We start from the raw sequence: 15,322 nt of genomic DNA on the forward strand, positions 1-15,322 counted from the left end.
GACACTCAAGGAAAAGGAAAATTTAGGACATTATTTACGATGACGGTGAGAGAAAAATTGGTCTGAAACAAGAAATAATGCCGATCAAGTGTAGACATAGAACAACCATCAAGCCTATTCTACTTCTTTGAAGATTTACGAATGATGTCTCAGCGGGAACACTTATGGTTCAATATCCAGGCAAGATCCCAACGCTTGAACAATGATTTAACTGATTACTCATTTAAACTAATGCAGCTGGATCTTACCAATTGATTTAATCTTTTTCTTAGTTCAAAAATATGCCTTTTGTTTCTTGACCTTGTTCATTAGTTTTGGCCAAATGAATTGTTCCCAAAAGAGAGTGACATTTTGTTGTTCACATCACTCTTATTACAAATCTCAAAATAGACCACTTCGTGATGCCTGATAAAATGAAACCCAAAAAGGGTTGATTCTGTCTCTTGTCAAATTAAGCTGAACACTAGTGCGAAAGACTTAAAATTGTAGCCATGCAAGAAAAAGTTTAAAAAGATGACAGCTTGGTACATTTAACAAACACCCCTTGTGCAATAACTAGAGGAAAAGCCAGAAAGGATATATTGAGGATTTCATTGACAAGATTTTAAAGAAAAGGATGATTAGTACCTTGCCGGAGAGTAAGTGTGAACGAAGAGGGATAAATGGTTTGAGCAACGAACAGAGAGATTGAAGTAGTTATTGTGGTTAGCATATTTATATCTCAAAGTGAAGAAATGGTCAATTCTGTGAGAACAAATGAGGGGAATAAGCTTGACCATTCCTATCTTTTGTTGAACTTCTAAAGTTGCTCATTTCCATCCGTTCGGGTGGGAGCAGCCCCAAAATAAATGATCTTTTTGCTAATTTTAAATTATTTTCTTACATGCGTTAGTTAACTCTATTTTAGTCAATTTTATTTCTATTCCATTATTAATGATAATTTTAAAAAATTATTCATTTTTTCATGATTTTGTCAAATTAAAATGTTTGACAAAAATTTTCTATATTTTTTATCAATAAAATAAATAAAACTATTAGTTAAAATAAAATAAAGTAGAGACAATAGTAAAGTGCACGATTCTGCAGTTGGAGCTCCTCATAGTGGACGGAGCAACCAGCATCATGATCCTGCATCACAATGTTCTTTGTCTTCTTAACCACGGAAGAATAAAACTTGTGGTATAATTTAACAATTAATTTCTAACAGGATAAAATTAAGTAATCAAAGTGAAATTTCAAATTAAATTAAAAATTAGTAAATTAAAACTAAAAAAATAAAAATAAAAGGTAAATTTGTAACAAAATGTTGTTAAAACTAGAAAACTAAATAAAACTAAATAAATTTATAAGATTAAAAGAAAACTTGAGATAAAAGTTTCAAAAAAATAAAAATAAAAGACTAAAAATATATTTTAGTCGTTGTTCACGATTTTGGACAATTCTCATAGCATGTCAGTGTTCTTCATTTCATTTACAAGGTTATCTGAGAATTAATTATGTGTTCGAAAGAGCAGGGAAATAAAGATAGACAGAAATGAACAATATATAGGATAATTATCTCTTGCGATTATTATTGTTGTTATTATGATTCTTGAAAATTTAAATTTTAAATGAGTTGGATTTCAGGATTTATTGAAGTCGAGAAAAGCGTCAAGAGATCTTATCACTTGAATTCTTAAAAATTACTCTTCTAGTCCTTAATATAATACCTATTTAACTATTTTAATTAAATTAAAAAAGTTAAGTAAGTTAGTTAATTATAAAAAATAAGACACATTTTTCCTAAAACATCTTAATTATCTTTCTTAATACCCAATCTCACTCTTCTACTTGATTTTGGTTGAGGGAGTATTCATAAGGGTAATTTAGAGAAAATTAATAAATATGAGAAATTGGTCTTATATTTAGGACTAAAACTAACTCAGCAATTGGGTTATATATTAAAGACCGGACGAGTATTATTTTTAATTAGATTAATATTTAATTTGTCTATATTCCTTTCATTTAGTTTAATTATTCCATTTCTTTTTACTCAAGCTCTCTGGCTCAAAACATCAGGGTTATAATCCGTTGAGAGGATTGAATACGTGCTGGCCTTTATCTTAGTATAGCAGGTACGTTTGTAACAAAATAGGCATAATTTGCTGATAAGAATTTATCTAGTTAGTAAGAAGTCAACTCATAACTTATAAGGTTGTGAGTTCAAATCAAGTTATTGATTCAAAGACCTTAGTATAGTAAGTGATTTATAAGTAAATTTATAAACGTTTTCTGAACCTGAAGACATGTTCTGATTGTAGTAAGCTCTTCAAATCTAACTCACTTAAACTTTATTGTAAAAAAGAAGAAGACATAATTTGTTTTTTAAAATCACAATCTATATCGGTATTATTTGAAACCAACATAGATTAGAGCATCTAGGTTGGTTATTATACTTAATCATTGTGAATATAAACCTATTTACTACAACACTTTTTTTAATGTGTATCTACAAACGACCGTAAAATGCACTGATTGCATTCCACACCAATGTTTTTGGGAAACAAGATTAACAACGTGATAATAATATTCTAAACTCAATTTGTGCCTTTCGCTTAAACAACCACGAGGCCTTAATATGAATTCCTTCAATAATGGAAGCCACATTGTGATTGTCTACTGATTGGCTACTTTATTTGAAATAACTGGAATTTCTCATGTCCTTAAATTAAAGTGGATCCTTGTGAAAAGTTAAAAAATGATCTCTTAGCTTGAGTCCAAATCTTGAGCACGGCTTATAATTTTTTTTGGGTTTAAGTTTAAATTGCTCTAAAATTTAAATCATGTCAAATCATTGACAAAGTTGTGTTGACTGAACAATGAGGGGAATAATTGGCCAAAAAATATAATAAACAGGATTATAAAACACGGGTGAGGACAAAATCAAATAACGTCTAATCGTTAAAAGAGCTTGTGAAATCTATAGACTTTAAAACTCAGAAATTACAAGAACTAATATACCCACAAAAGAGACTGCTAATGATCATTTATATAGAAAGTGATTTTCATACATGCATAATATGATATAACTGATTCTATTTGTAAAGAGAGACATAAACCATATATACACTTTGCTCATAGAGCCAAGTGAATTACATGCTAGAACCAGATTATTCAATCCATTCCCCAATGTACAGTGGCTGGGAATTTCTCATCCACACTAAGCACATACAATTTAGTGTTTTTTCCCTTTCTGTTTGTGGGACTGACAAAACTGAAACCGACCATTATTGATATCATCTGAAGAAGTTCAAGGTACGTGCATAGAATCAGGAGACATTGATATCATCTGAAGAAGGCTAGAATTTGAGAATGTCTCTTCCAAAACAGGTCCTTTTGTGTTTCCTCCATCAACACCAACACTCTCTTTTGTTATGTGTGTCAACTCTCTTGCAACATCAATCATCCCCAGCTTTCCATCTGCCCCAAACAGCATACATCTTGTAGCAAGATCTGCTATTATCTGTATCTGTTCCTGGCAAGTACGAGGTTGCTCGTGGTAGTAGAGTAGGGGATCGAGGATTTCTTCAAGCTTTCCTGTCCTAATTTTTTGAAGTGCTTGGGTTGGTGAGTTCAAGTGATTATTTGAGCCTGAAATGATCTCAAGAAGCAATACGCCCATGTCATAAACATCATTCTTGCAGAAATGCAAGCCTTCAATGTTGTTGTCATAGCGATAGTTGAATTTGGTATTGACTAGCCTGAATCCTGCAATTTGGACAGAAAAATCATCATCTAGGAAGATGCAGCCAGGTTTGAGGTTGTGGTGGAATATGGGAGGAGAAGTATCATATTGTAGGAATGCAAGAACACTAGCTGTTTCTGCAGCAATGGTCAATCTCTTGTTCCAGTCCAAACCAAGTTTATGTCCCTTTCTTTGATGTAAATGGTCCTCCAAGGTACCATTTGCAGGATAATCATAGACAACCAGAGAAGGATATCCAGAGTCTATGCAGCATCCGAGAATGCTGGCCAAATTCTTGTGTGAAATAGCAGATAGAACTTCAATTTGTGCCAGGACTTGAATAAGGTCTTTCTCAGTATCATATTGCAACTTGTGGACAGCTGCATGTGATCCATCCCCAAGAACTCCAGCAAAAATTGTGCCATTGTTGCTGCTGTGCATGAATTTCTGATCCTCAGCAAAACCTTTCGTTGCTTCCTCGAGCTCGTGGAGGCTGAACAATTGAGTTCTGCAAGCCTTTTGAAAGGAGGTGTTGTGATAGTCCTGGTCATTGTCAAACGTGCCTGGTTTTTGTGGTCTTTTAAGTAGATAAAATAGTGCTAGCAAGGAGGCAACAACAAGAACCGGACCAAGGATTCCTGCATGCGAAGAATGCCACGGGGGAGTGAATCACAAAAAATGACAGAACAATTGAACATACACTGGTCCTAATTGCCTTTTTTTTACGCAAAAACGAGTATAGTGTTGCTTAATTACCAGCGATGATGACAAATTTTCTTTGATCTTTTCTTCTGATGTAGCAGTCACTGCCATATGCTTCACGTCCATCCTTGACACAGGCTGCAATGGATGCATCAAAGAGAAGCCAATGTCAAATCTGAATTGACTTAATTGAGTAAGTTCTAAAAGATCACGAAACCTAAAAGAACTCTGTCCAGAAACACATTCATAAAATTTTGGCGTAGAAGTCATTGATCTTTTCATACTCACTGTATCTCATAGGTAACCTAGATTGAGTTAGCTTTCTCATATGTATACTATCAGGTCTTATCTAAGAAAACATGCTCCTTTCAATATAGATGCAGTCCTGAGCTGAGGTTTCTTCAATATTCAATCATTAATTAATCTATGGTTGCGCAGAGCACAGCAGCCCAGATGAAAGTGAAAGAACTATAATATAACTTCTAGCTCCATAACTACTAAAGAATTAACAAATTTCTAAGATTATTCAAGGCCAGCAGTCTAAGTAAAGAAGAAAAAGGGAAGCAGAGGCTTGCTTCTATAGAAAAGAGTCTCCCGTATCTTAAGGTGACAATTTCCCCATCATGTTCGGTGCTTCATATTTTGTTTACCACACGATCTGGAAGCAAAGAAGCATGAAACTAGCACGGACGTGAACAATTCAAAGAGTAGGCACGTTTAACACTAGTATTTTAGATCATGGGTTTAAAATGAATGCATCAGAACAAGAGAACAACAAAATATAATATCAACAAGCTGTAATGCAATTTTCAGAGATGAGGAAAACTACTACTCACCCTGCAAGCATCCGGTTCCATTTGCGAATCCATCACCAACGTACCCATCTTGACACATACACCTTGCTCCACCTTCAACAGATGTAGCATTCACCAATTTTGCATTGCTTGAGCAAATTTCCCTGGATGAGTTCTTAGGAATAGCCCATTCCAATTTGACCCCACGCTTTCCTGAATTTGACCCTCTCAGAACAGCCCAACTAGAAAATCCCCTGCATCCGTACTCAGAAAACACTGAAAACCCTTCTCCTAAATGCCATATACTATGGTCTGAAAGTGGATAGCAGCACCCAAGTGAGCCACCTCCACCATCATCGTTTCCATCACAACCAGGCAAGTCAACTGTTTCACAATCTGCTTTGCACAGAGAAGAATCTTCACAGTCATAGAGACCAATGACATTATCCACTGAGACCCCAAAGTGTTCATTCCTCACAAAACTTTTACCAAACGAGTTCAGGTCATTGTACTGACGACACGATAATGTGCCTGGGAAGTCCACTAGTACACCATCAGGGAAGAATTCAATGACTGGGTAGTTTTCTGAGCCGATTCTGAGCAGAAGGGAAGAGGAATTCGAGCAAGAGAGATTGAAGGCATGAGAAATTGACACACAAGACGAGTTCACGTAGAATGGAAAAGGAACATGGTGTTTCCCACATGTTTCGTTGCAGGAATTGGGAAGTAAATCAGTGGATGTTTCTAGTACCTTTTCTTGGTTCTGCAAGGAACCGCAAGAAAAAGGCAGGCAAGCGAGGAGTACACCAAAAAGAATAGGAGGTAACATTGAAAGAGCTTTCAAAGAAGAAGAAGAAGAAGAAGAAGTAGTGAGTGATGAAGTTGTTCAACAGATCATTAAGCAAATGCTTTCATGAGCGTCCCTTTTATTGCTCAAACACCAAATGGGGTATTAAAAAAAAATGAGAACTTGATAGAGGCGCATTTATCAAACTCACAGATGACAAATACCCAAGTCAGAATAGCATGTCTCTGATCATCAAGGCATTGATTTTTGTTTAACCTCTCTTGAAAGAAATTCATCAGTGGATATTTTAAGAAAGTATTAACAAACAGTAACATAAATAGTAGTACAACAGAATACGGAGATATTAAATTGAAGTTGAAAGATAATGAACGGAAGAAAGGGAAGGGCATTGAAACTGAGGAAGAGGAAAACCACAAAAAGGGACAGGTGGCAAGATCAGGGAGGTACTGGGTAATGAGGAAGACATAGAAGTTGGAGAAGGAGAAGACGATTGGTCTGAGGAATGGGCTACAATTCGCATCCAAAAGAAATAAATATGGAAGAGCGTGAGCGTGGGTCGATATTGTTGTGAGCATTTCGATCAAAAGTTGAAATCCACAGTTTAGGGGGGTGAACTACGTAGAGAGAGGGGATTATAGTAATAATAAACTTGCATGGGTTTCTAGATTTCGAGGAATATAAAAAAATATATCCAAGAAATATTTAGTTTGAGAATTACGGAATGTCAGATCTGTCCAACAACGTAAGGATGCGTACCTTGCGAAAAGAAAAAAGCTAATGCTATCTATCTATTTTATATTTATATCCAGAAAACGATGCCGCGACTTATAAAGCCTCAATATGCGCTCATTAACCTAATTCACTACTTCTACGTTTTCTTCTTCATTATGATTATATTATACTCCTCCGGTCCTTATTATAAGACCCAATTTGACTTTTTATTTGGTCCTAATTATAAGACCCAATCCATTTTCTCTCTTATATTTATGTATTTTTTTCCAAGATAATCCTTCTAATAATGATAGTTTTAGCCAATATACTTAATTAGCAAGGATATTTTAGGAATAACAACAGTTATTTATTATAAATAACCAACTTAACTTACTTCCTTAATCTCCTCAAATAAGTCAATTGGGTCTTATAATTAGGACCGGAGGAGTATTATATTTTCACGTGAACATTTTAAATTCATCACTCTAAATTCAATATATTTTCTTAAAGGGAATTCAGTGGGTTAACAAAGGAGTAAGTTTTGTTAAAGTAGTCATGTCCTTTAAAAGGGATATGAAACCCTCATAACCTCAAAGTGCCAACAATCTTCTATTTAGAATTATACATATGAATATAGTCGAACAATCATTAAAATAGGTTAATTTATAAGGTAAGGTAGCATCCAACATTTTAGTATTGTTTTTCAATTCTTGATATTACTTTTTTTGTACATCTAACATCTTGATTTTATTTGTAGCGTTTTCAACACTTTTGAATTATACTCCTCTGGTCCTATTTATAAGACAGAGAGAGAAGATAATTTTTTGTCTTATTTATAAGGCACTGAAAGAAATTTTTTGTATTGATGTACAATTTTACCCCTCATTTATTATTGTGTTGACTTTGTTTATATGAGGTATAACGTATATTGAATAGGAATAAAGTTGGAAAGTTATTAAATTTTAAATAAGGGTTAATGAATTTTAAGGTTTTTCTTAGTCTGTGCAAAACATGCTGGAAGTGCCTTATAAATAGGACCAGAGGAGTAAATATGATTAAGATATTGGATATAACTAGATAATCAGAAAAATAACATCAGGATTTATACAACCAACAAAAAATCACTCAGCTACGCTTATATCGATTTTATATTCAAAAAAACATATAAATTTATTATCACACTGTTAATTATATATGTGTCCCTTTATAATAATCTATATCGATTTTATTTACTATTATCTTTTCATTGGGTATTATATGCCGTCAAATTCTATAGAATGCTTAAATAGCATAAGCTTTGATAATTTTTAATGAAGCGTTAATATGTGTAAGGCATAATATATAATAATTACTACCTTTAATTCTTAATATAAGACCTATTTAACTAATTTAAAAAGATTAAAAAATTTTAAATTATTTTTAAGTATTTATATTTATCGTTTTTCTTCCAATTAATTTGACCCACTTATAAAATGACATATAATATAATGATAAACAGAAATATTTTAGAGAGATCATATAACATATACTATAATTAAATAATTTAATAACTTTTCTAATCTTTTCAAATTAATTAATTAATTAATTAGGTCTTATATTTATATTAATGATTAGGAATATAACAATATTATATTAAAACAAAATTGTATATATAGGTGAAGGGATTGCCTTTGGAGAGCGTAGTAGCTGCGTGTTAGCTTGAAACTTGAGTTTTAGTCACTCAATGCACGTGAAAAGGTTAAATTGCAGGTCGGTGTACAAAATTTGTCTTTTTTTAAATCTCCAATTTTCAACGTCAATTTTACATTTATAATTTATATTGGTTCTAGAGTATGAAGAGGATATTTCAACCAAAAAAAAAAAGGTATGAGGAGGATGGCTATACTCCCTCTTTATATATGAGAGAGAATTTCTTTTCAGATGGCGTGTTTTTATTTACAAGAGACATTAGTAATATGGATGAAAAATTTTATTATTTTTATTAATTATTGGTTAGTCTCAGTATATTAATTGTCCACTTACTCATTCTCTTTCCATATAAGAGTGTGTTTTTTTAATTAAAAAAAGTCACATTTTTCACATATTTGTTATTTTTAATTATTTTTTATATTATTCTTTGAAGAAGGAAAAAAAAAAAAAAAAGAGAACACACACAGATATGTGCGTGTGTGTGTGTGTGGGGCAAGGAATATTCTTTTGTCGCGTTGTATTTCTGCCCGTCTAGTCATTTTAAGTTTTGTGAGAAAATATTGAACTCAAATTGATATTATTGCATGATCATGGCAATATTTTGATATATTTTTTTATCTTTTGAATTTCTTAAAATTTTCACGTATAATTAATATAATTAGAAATTCGTGTCCTCAATGTTCAGAAAATACACATATATTTCTTTAAAAAGAAATAAATAACAATCATATTATTTATTTTAAGACATGTTATTCTATTTGGAGCTGGTCATGTTAATTCATTTTTTCATCTTAGCTAGTTAATTTATTTTCAATATAATTTTCTAAGGGTGCTAATTTTCCCATTTGTAACTTATCTAATAATTATCGCTTAATTAATATTTATGATTTTCAAATCAAATTTAAAGAAAAACATATTTATTAAGATCTTAATCATAAAAATCATAAAAATTAAATAAATTTTGTAAATTCCCTTGAGATTCAACTAATTAAATAGGTAACCGTATACTTTACATAAGATGTGAGAACTGAGAACTGTTAATAAATTCATACGGACTATGAATAATTCAGCTTCTCATAGATATTGTTGATTTGTGGGAATTAATCTTCCAATTGCAAATGCAATATTCTCGTAAGTTGGGAGTACTCTGATTGGAGTAAGCTTCCTTGTCCTTCTTCCGCCACATTCTCTTTTTATAACGCTAACAGGTACCTTTATTGTTTTGAAAAGTGCACATAACTTCTATCTAATTATTTTTCTGTCAATAAAAATAAAACTAATCTTTTACGCAATAATATTAATTTTCTAAAAGAAAAAAAATTAAATTAATTTAATTGCATGCTCAAATCATGAAATCACAATCTTCTGTTAGGACATGATATTAATATTTCTGTTACTATTTTATGAAGAAAAAAGTTGTCGTCTGGTATTATGTGAAAAATATCATAAAATAAAAACTCTGCAATGCATATAAAAAAAGGGGGAAAATAAGTGTGCATTATATATGTAATATGATTTGATCAAAACTTTAAAATATTACCAATGGGGTTTGAGTTTAGCTAAAGACATTATTCTTACACTACATAGGAAATTAAGGTTCAAATTCCTATCAAGAAAAAAGTACTGGATCCTCCAATAGAAATTTAAAACTAGGAAAAAATGTTAATACATCAGATCCTTAATGTAAGAGCTAATTTCATTCTAAATATAAGATTCTACTTCATTTTGTCTCTCATATTTGTCTATTTTTTTAAAGTAGTTCTTCTAGTAGTAGTTGTATTATATATGTTAAAAGTTTTATCAAATGATAGGTCTAACTAATATACATTATTAATAAGAATGTTTTAGGAAAGACGGCACCTATTTATTATAAATAACTAACTTGATAAACTTTCTTAATATAATAAGGACCGGAGGTGGTGTTATATATGACAGGATGTCTAAATAGTACCCCCTCCTATGTTTAAGGTAAATTAAGAAAGTGAAATAAAGTTGTTAATTATAATAAAAGTGATTTTTTTAACAAATATTTCCATATAGTATTAGATTATATATAGGGAGAATCCAAAAAAAAATAATTTTGAATTTCAAAATTTCAAAATTCACTACACTTTAACAATAATTAACAACATTTAAAAAAGCATATAATAACATATTTTTGTAGTCATTTTTTATTTGGGATTTTGAAATTTTAAAAGTGTTTTTTGAGATTTTTTCTTATATATATCAGTTTACAAGTTAAGTAAATTAACTCAAAAAATATAAATAAAAAAATGAAATTTTTATATTTAATCCTTTTACTGGCTCCTATATTATAAGGATTGAAGAGAGTAGTAACAAAGATTATTGTTGAGCCAACAGTGACACAGCCTAACAAAACCAATTTCCTCTTTGTTTATAAGAAATTGTGATTTTGATCTAGATCTTTTTAGGATCAACTTCTGGCGAGTTCAAATTTTTCCAATCTAACCCACCAATTTTTATAATTTTTTTATTTTTTTAATAAAATTTACTCAAATTTCTAAATACCTAAAATAAAACATGCAAATAGAATTATCATAAATAAAATATGGAATCTAAAGTTTCAACTTTCAAATATCTCAAAATATTAAACATACAATTATATAATATATCTTAAATTATTTAACAAACATTCCAAATTAAAACATAAGTCCAAATCAACAACACCACAAAGTCATAAACACAATGTGTCACTATACAAATCACTATGAAGTACTCAATTATGAGCTACCACTCAATATTGATAAGTTTCAAAGGAAAAAATTATAAATAAAAAAAAAAGTAAAACAGGCTGGCCCACCAACATTGCGGGTTAGCCCGTCGCAGGTTCGGTCTTAGCAATTATGGATTTAAAAGATCTGTTTTAAAACGGTCCCAATTTTTATCAACCTAATCTATAATTTTTTAGCAGGATGAACCCGCAGGCTCAACTCATACTACCAACTCTACTTTGATCCCCCGATTTTCAAGCTACTTCAGCAGTTCAGCTTGCCTTATATTCCAAAAACATATTGTTGAGAAAAGTAACTTTTACAATTTTTTGGGGTGCGCCATGTGATTTGAACTCTTTCATAAAAATATTATAAATAATTCGTACGGTGGATATAATTTGTTTTCCAATTGTTCTGTGAAACGTGTTGACCATGAAATAGTTGGGTGAAACTGAAAAAGGTAAAATGAAGGTATTTGGGTTTCATTAGATGCGTTAGGTGAGAAACAGTTGGGGTGTTGTGAAGTGAAGATTAATTGACAAATTAACCATAAAAAGTGGAGTATTAAACTTAGGGAAAAGGGCAGAAAAGGATTCTAAACTTAAAAATTCTCACTGCATTGAGACATTATACCTCAAAAGATCCACCACTTCAACAGGTTCCGGAAAATTTAAGGTGACTCTCTTGCTTGTTCCAACAAATTTTCAGAAACAAGTAAACTATTCTTCATTTGCCAATAATATTATTACTTCTCTAGTTCTACTTATAAGACAGAAAGAGAGGGTTTTTCTTAATCCTACTTATAAGTCACTTCATTAAAGTTTTAGCGTGGATGTAATATTTTATCCTTCATTTATTATAGTGTAAATGGCTATTTTTTTAAAGGTGTATATATTAAAGATAAAGTTTAAAAGTTATTATCTTTTAATGGAGAGTTAATATAGTTTAAGATTTTTCTTAGTCTGTATGAAATATGTTGGAAGTGCCTTATAAATAGGATCAGAGGAGTATTATAAAATTTACATTTTATGATAACATGAATCATGAATATTAATATAAAAAAGTCTTCTAAAAAATAATAAATGATCAATTATTAGATTTTATAATACTTAAGGTATGATGAAATGGTTAAAAATTGAAAGAGAGACAGTGAAACTCATATTGTACGTCCTTGTTAGAAAGAAAAAATAATATTGCTAATCAACTAACTACTGAATCCTAAGAAAATGCCCCCTCAAATGTGATTTTAAGATTCAGACTCATATTTATGACTGATAGTGTTTTTCTCTAAATATGTGTACGAAACTACGAATATGCGTTGCGAAATGTGAATAGTTGAAAGACAATTATTTTTAACCTTAACCACCAAACTTAGATGAGTGGATGTTACTCTTTCTAGTTTTAAATACAAAGTCTAATTTATTAATTTGTAAAAATTAAGAAAATTATTTTAAGTTGAAAAACTACAAAGCTAATGAAGACAATGTAAAAAAAAATATTAAATGTGAAGAACAAAATAAACATAAGTCTTTTGTTCAAAATCAAACTGTATTAATTAATTAGGTTTTATATTTAAGATTGGAGTGGATAACCTGAATTTTCATTTACATTTATAAGCATTATTATTACCTTTTCCTCCCAATGTTTCCTTAATTACCAACATCCTAATTCTATGCAAGAAAGTTATAGATTGATTCACTGTTTGCTCCGTGATGTTCATCCTTCTTATCATTGAAACCTTTGTTAAAAAGGCAATTAAGCTGATCTTCACCACATATTAATGCTGTTATGATGTTACCCACAACTAAGTTTATCTTCTTTTTTTTTTTGGCCAGATAAGTTTATCTTAAATTGTTGATATGCTTGAGAACACATAAATTGATCTATGATTTTTATTTTTTTTAAAAAAAGAAATGCAAATATATATATTAAACTATTTAATCAGAACAATTTTTCTTTTGGAAAATTCTATCAATGTTACTGTTTTTTCAGTTTAAAAGATAAAAATTAATAAAGGATAACTGCTAATCATACTACCTCCGGTCCTAATTATAAGAGCTAGTTGACTAATTTGAGAAAATTAAGAAAAAAAGTTAAGTTAGTTATTTGTAACAAATAGGTATTGTCTTTCCTAAAATATCCTTACTAATCAAGTGTATTGGCTAGAACTATCATTATTAGAATGATTACTTTGGAAAAAAAATGTATAAATATGATAGACAAAATAAACTGAAATCTTATATTTGGGACCAAAATAAAAATCAAACAAAATCTTATATTAAGGACTGGAGATAGTATTAGATAGAGAGTAGTAGTGTCATGTGTAACATCAAATCTTCCCGTTTTTTGTTTTTTTTTTTTTTTTTATGGTGAAAAGATCTTCCTCTGCGTACAAGAGTGCAAAACCTTCCGCCGAAGAAAACAAAGTCAAAAGCCTTATAAAACGATAAATAATTCTGCCGGAGGGGCTGCCCACCTTCCTAAGCCCAACATTTCTGTTAACTCTAGAGATTAAAGAATAAAATTCGGCCCAAAAAATTTAAGGAAAGTTATTTATACAATATAACTATATAAGGAAGATTACTACCAACCAACCAAGATTGGATCTAGCCAAAACAAAAAAAACTGGTCACCTAGCCCCTAACAATATGGCAAATTAAAATTTGAATATATATTTAGTGTCCTACAGTGTCTCGAATAAGATTGTCTCCAATAAGATGATACTTATGTTTAAATTAAAAAAAAAAAGGAAGATTATTTTGAACTAAAATAATTAAATTTAAAATAATAAAAATCATAATTATTCTTCATGACAAAATATATTTTGCAAAATATTTCATAAAAATGAACAATAACTTCATTCTTTAAAAATAATTATTACACTTTTCAAAATACCTTAATTCTAACTTTTTTTTAATACTTAACATCCTAAACACTACCTACATATAAGGGCTAATTTGTAGTGCAATTACTTTCATATTCAGGGCTGGAGATAGTATCTTTATACAACATTTTTTTGACCCAAGTCCAGTGAATTTCGCTCTTCATTATAAGAATGTCCTTCTAAGGTAGCACATATTCTGCCATGTAAAGACTGAACAACATAAATTATATGTAAAGCATCCATTGACAGCAGTTCTTTCATTATCCCAAACAAGGACATGAGGGACAACTTGATAGACCCCATGGGCAGCGAGATATTTAGATGCATGACATCCTTTTTCAATTTTTTTTAGTAAGTATAGGTATTATCCCAAACATTGATTCACCAACGGACTAGTCTCTTCAATTAAAGCTCATGTAATGCTTTTTTTTTTAGATATGAGCATAATTTGTTTACAGTGTCTCGTAGATGATGAAGGCAAACGATAGACCCTTCCAACCAACTAGATTGGGTTGGAGATTCATTTGCTGCACAGAATTCTCTTATGAGAAATTTGTAAAGATAGAGGTACTGTTTGCCATGCGAAAAAAATACAGTGGGATTTCAATAAACAGAATTTTATTACTCACTAAAACTAATAGATTACATAATCCTTGTACACACACACTTGCTTCCACCGAACACAACCCACACTCACATCCACTAAACAGACACGTGTTATAAATCACACATATATACTTGTCCGGCTGCGCTATTCTGGATTTTCTTTACCTTATGGTAAATCATTAAATCATCCCACCATTCATCGTCATGCATTTGCTTCTCCATTGCTCTAGAAATTTCTTATTCTTACTACCATTACAACTTCTAGTTATTAACGAAGAAGGGTGTAGCTGGCAAAAAAAATAAAATAAAGAAGGGTGTAGAACATATGAAATAAATCTAGGGAAGATATCCAGTACAAGGAAGAAGAATCTAGAAAGTGGGGAGGGGTGGGCCGAGAGAGTCGATGTTATCTGAACATTCTCAACATATGAAGAAAAAACAATTATTCAGGTTCAGGTGTAAAATGAAATTAAAAAAATCACAGCAAATGCTAATTACATAACATAAAAAAGCCCATTAGATTGAGAATCATACCTCTAATGCAACTCGTCCATGCAAACTGCAAAGCACTTACGCTTCATTACATCAAAAACACTATTTCTCGGGTACTACCACAATCAACATCCATGCAGCAAGTCATGTCTCGGAGGATTTACCTGACCTGGGAAGAGA

At 31.0% G+C, this 15,322-nt stretch overlaps 1 protein-coding gene across 1 annotated transcript; it reads right to left on the minus strand.

Moving 5' to 3' along the window:
* Nucleotides 1-2,988: 2,988 nt before the first annotated feature.
* LOC114751304 (probably inactive receptor-like protein kinase At2g46850) lies at nt 2,989-6,264 on the minus strand. Its single transcript, XM_028939962.1, has 3 exons — nt 5,263-6,264; nt 4,481-4,564; nt 2,989-4,362 (listed from the first exon to the last, which is right to left on the minus strand). Exons 1-3 carry the CDS (start codon nt 6,047-6,049, stop codon nt 3,290-3,292), a joined length of 1,944 nt encoding a protein of 647 aa, XP_028795795.1. The 5' UTR covers nt 6,050-6,264; the 3' UTR covers nt 2,989-3,289.
* Nucleotides 6,265-15,322: the final 9,058 nt, after the last annotated feature.

This window comes from Neltuma alba, unplaced genomic scaffold, assembly GCF_004799145.2.
Source record: "Neltuma alba isolate B1F8T4 unplaced genomic scaffold, ASM479914v2 tig00006862_pilon, whole genome shotgun sequence".
Lineage (NCBI taxonomy): Eukaryota > Viridiplantae > Streptophyta > Magnoliopsida > Fabales > Fabaceae > Neltuma > Neltuma alba.